The 3,732-nt window shown below is 62.1% G+C and overlaps 1 protein-coding gene across 1 annotated transcript; it reads right to left on the bottom strand.

The window, feature by feature from the left end:
• Positions 1-1,318: 1,318 nt before the first annotated feature.
• LOC120698162 (tyrosine decarboxylase-like) lies at positions 1,319-3,363 on the bottom strand. The gene has a single exon (XM_039981691.1). The coding sequence runs from the start codon at positions 3,166-3,168 to the stop codon at positions 1,573-1,575; it is 1,596 nt and encodes a 531-aa protein (XP_039837625.1). The 5' UTR covers positions 3,169-3,363; the 3' UTR covers positions 1,319-1,572.
• Between the last annotated feature and the right edge of the window lie 369 nt (positions 3,364-3,732).

Genomic DNA, 3,732 nt, shown 5'->3' with positions numbered 1-3,732 from the left:
CGGCTGTTTGGATGGAAGATGGGAGAGTTGGGTTGGCTCCAAGAGGGAATATTCTGCCCAGATGTGGGTTGGCTCCGTCCTCCGAAAAGTGGCGGACGGGGCGAACCCAGCTGGGTTCCGTCCCTCGCGCACACCTCCGTTCGTCGTCTCCATTTCGTTCCCCTTCTCCATGCGTTCGCAGAGCTCGCTCGTGGCCGGGATGGATCTCACGGCCGGGACGGGAGGAGCTCGCGCCGGGATGGGAGGAGCCGCCAGGGCGGAGCTCGCGGCCGGGACGGGTGGATGTCGCAACGGGACGGGAGGAGCCACTCCAGGGCGGAGCTCGCGGCCGACGGAGCTCGCCCACGGGCGGATCTCGCGGCCGGCGGAGCCCCGCGTCCACCTGCCATGGCGCCGCCGTGGAGGAAAGAGGGCCCTGAGCGCCGCGTCCGCCTGACCGGAGGTCGCGCCAGCGGCGGAGCTCGCCCAGGCCGAGCGCGTGCCGGCGGGGGGCCGTCGGGTCCGGCGGGGTGAGTTGCGCGGCAGCCCCCCCCCCCCCCCCGGGCTGAGGAAGAAGATAAGGGAGAGAAAAAAAGAAAAAAGATGAGAGGTTGGCAGGTGGGGTTTATTGGTGGCAAGTGGGACTCTCATTAACGGTGTTATCATGCCATCCAACCCGTATTCCCAATTCCTTCAACTAAACATGGAATGGGTTCACTCCATCCCCAAAATCAGAAGTGCAACCAAACAATGAATGGATCGGCTCCGTTCCCAAAATTCGGGTTGGATCCAACCCAACCCATTGATCCCGCAACCAAACACACGGTTAGTGCTGCTATTTGCTTCACGCAGGCCTGGCTTCACGGGAGGAAGAAGCGAAGTGAGAGGGGGCAGTGTGGCATAGCAGCTACTGAGATTTTTTTTTTGATAGCTAAGCTACTGGGATTTGAGAATCCAAAAGAATAAATTTTCTAAATGTCATTGAAATTTTAATTAATCCCTGAATGTCATTCGATGGCATTAAGAGGATGATTTTTGTATCTATGACACGTGGATCCAATGGCATTGAGAGGATGAGTTAAATTTTTTATGGTATTGAGGGAAGACGAAGGGGCCAAGAGGGAGAAGCTAGTTTGCTGTCGGAGAAATCGAGATGGAGTGAGAGAGAAGGAGACCTGCTTGCTTTCTCTTGGAAAGAAGAACAACAGAGAGGAGCCGCCACGATCTCGCCCCGCGCAGCTCGCGGCTATATGCACTGCGCGTCTGCAACATTGCCGCTTGCACACCGAATCGGGAGAGAAAAGGAGAGGACAAGCGCGAGATGCGAGTAGAAAATTCATTATGGGCCCACCTAAAGAAATTTTATTTTGGAGATTGCAGTTTCTCTAGTAGGAATTACCCTACAATGCCATTTACTTACCATGCGAACCAACTATGGCATCATAAACAATTAACTTCGACACTTCAAAATAAACAATTAATAACTTCCAAACAAGGCCTTGCATCTTGCAAGCCACAATGACAAGAGTCGCCTCAAGACCGAATGGGGTAAACCTCATTCTGCACAGGAGGAACAGCAGCCGGAGCATCGGCTTAACGGGCGCTGCGCACCGCACGTTCCTCCGTGCACGCCGCGGCAGCCAAGACAGCGGTGGCTTGCTCCTGCACCACGCGCCACGCCTCCCGGACGTGCCGCTCCTCGGTGAGCGAGTTGCCGATGGCGCAGCGCAGCACGTAGATGCCGCCGACCACGGCGGAGCTCATGTACGCCCGCCCCGTCGCGTTCACCGCCTCGAGGAGCCTCCTGTTGAGCTCGTTGGGCTCCGCGTCGTTATCACGGTCACGGCCGCGCTTCTCCCCGACGGCGGCGGCGGCGGCGGCGCGCAGCCGGAAGCACACCAGCGCGAACTGCCTCGGCACGGGCACCTCGAACCGCGCGTCGGCGCGCACCAAGCCGCGCAGGCCCTCGACGCCGTGGCACCGGAGCACGAGCCAGAGCTTGAGAGCGCGGAACCGGCGGCTCAGCGCGACCTGCCAGTCCTTGTAGTCCACCACGCCGCCGCCCCGCTCCGACGACGGGTCCTTGAGGATCACGTCGTGGTCGGTGCCAAGCGCGGCCGTCAGCGCCTCGGGCCGCCGCACCCACAGCGCGCAGCAGTCCATGTTGGCCAGCAGCCACTTGTGCGGGTTGGTGCTGAACGAGTCCACGGCCTCGGCGCCCGCGGTGGCGCCGCGGAACTCCGGGCACACGCACGCGGCGCCGGCGTAGGCCGCGTCCACGTGCACCCACACGCCGCGCCCGGCCACGGCAGCGCACAGCTCGCGGAGAGGGTCGACCGCCGCCGTCGGGGTGGTCCCCACCGTGGCGCACAGGAACATCGGGACCCTGCCCGCCGCCTCGTCAGCGCGCACGGCGGCGAGGAGCGTCCTGGGCTGGAGTGCGAAGCCGCTCTCCCTGGACGTTGGTATCTCGCGGCAGTTTCCGCGGCGGATGCCGGCGATGCGCGCGGCCTTCCGGAAGGAGAAGTGGGTCTGGTCAGAGCAGTAGACGACGAGGTCGCCCATCCGCTCCTCGCCTATCTCGGCGAGCTTCCGGTCCCTCGCGGCGACGAGGGTGCAGAGCATGGCCTCGCAGGACGTGCCCAGCAGCGTGCCCCCGCCGCCTCCTGAGAACAGCAGCCTCTCCGGGAGGTGCAGCGCCTTGCCGAGCCAGTCGGTGACGACGACCTCGAGCTCGGTGGCGGCCGGCGAGGCCGCCCACGTGAAGGGGTTGATGTTGAGCCCCGCGGCGAGGGCTTCGCCGAGGGCACCCACGTTGCTGCCCGTGGTCGCGAAGTGCGCGAAGTGGCGGGGGCTCTGCCAGTGCGTGACGCCGGGCAGGATGAGGTCGCGGACGTCGCGGAGCGCCGCGGCGAGCGCGTCGCCGCCGGGCTCCGGCCGCGCCGGCGCCGCCTCGGGGAGCTGCCGGGCCAGGAACCCCGGAGCGACGGCTGGACGCACGGGGTACTCGTCGATGCGCGTGTAGTAGTCCGCGATGAAGTCGACGACCAAGCGCCCCTGCCTGCGGAACTCGTCGGCGTCTAGCACCGGCTGAACAAGCGAATGCATGGGAGGTGCAACGTTAACGGCGGCGGCTGCCGGGCTGGTGCCGCTCGCTGCGGTGGTGTCGCCGTGGTTCAGGATGGCCATGGATGGCAGGAGGCCGCGGTGTGAGCTCTGATGTGGTGGAGTACTCTTCTTGGCCAATCGCGGCTTCCACGGTGTCACGGTGAGTGGGGGAGCAAGAGGCGGGGGTATTTTAGGGGCAGTTTTGTTCGGGACCCTTTCTTGCCGAGCTAAAATTTGGCGCTACTCCGATTTTTTTTTTTGGCAGGCGTTCCACGTTAGGTCGGAAGCCAAACTTTATTACTTAACAGAACTAGAAAAAAATTGGCACGAATGCTAAAACTGCGAGAGCCGTCGATTTTGGGACGTCGATTTATTTTGTGCCCAATTGGCCTGGCCACACGGGTAGGGCAGCAGCTGACGTGTCAGTTGGGGGTTAGTTGCTCGCTTGAGTGTCCCCGTGGCCAAGGGGTGGGCGTTGTCTCCCAGCCGCTGGATCCACAGCCCGGTGCCGCCTCCACCAGACAGAAGGCCGCTCCTCCCTCTCCGGTTAGCAAGGCAGTTTTAGTGGAAGTTTTATGAATACAGATATCTAGACTAAGAACTAAGTAATTATGCTAGATGAGTTTTATGGTGATGAAATTCTCC

The sequence above is a fragment of the Panicum virgatum genome, chromosome 3K, assembly GCF_016808335.1.
Source record: "Panicum virgatum strain AP13 chromosome 3K, P.virgatum_v5, whole genome shotgun sequence".
In the NCBI taxonomy this organism is placed as follows: Eukaryota; Viridiplantae; Streptophyta; class Magnoliopsida; order Poales; family Poaceae; genus Panicum; species Panicum virgatum.
The sequence above is the reverse complement of the archived record's forward strand: the minus strand, read 5'-3'. Positions and strand labels throughout refer to the sequence as shown.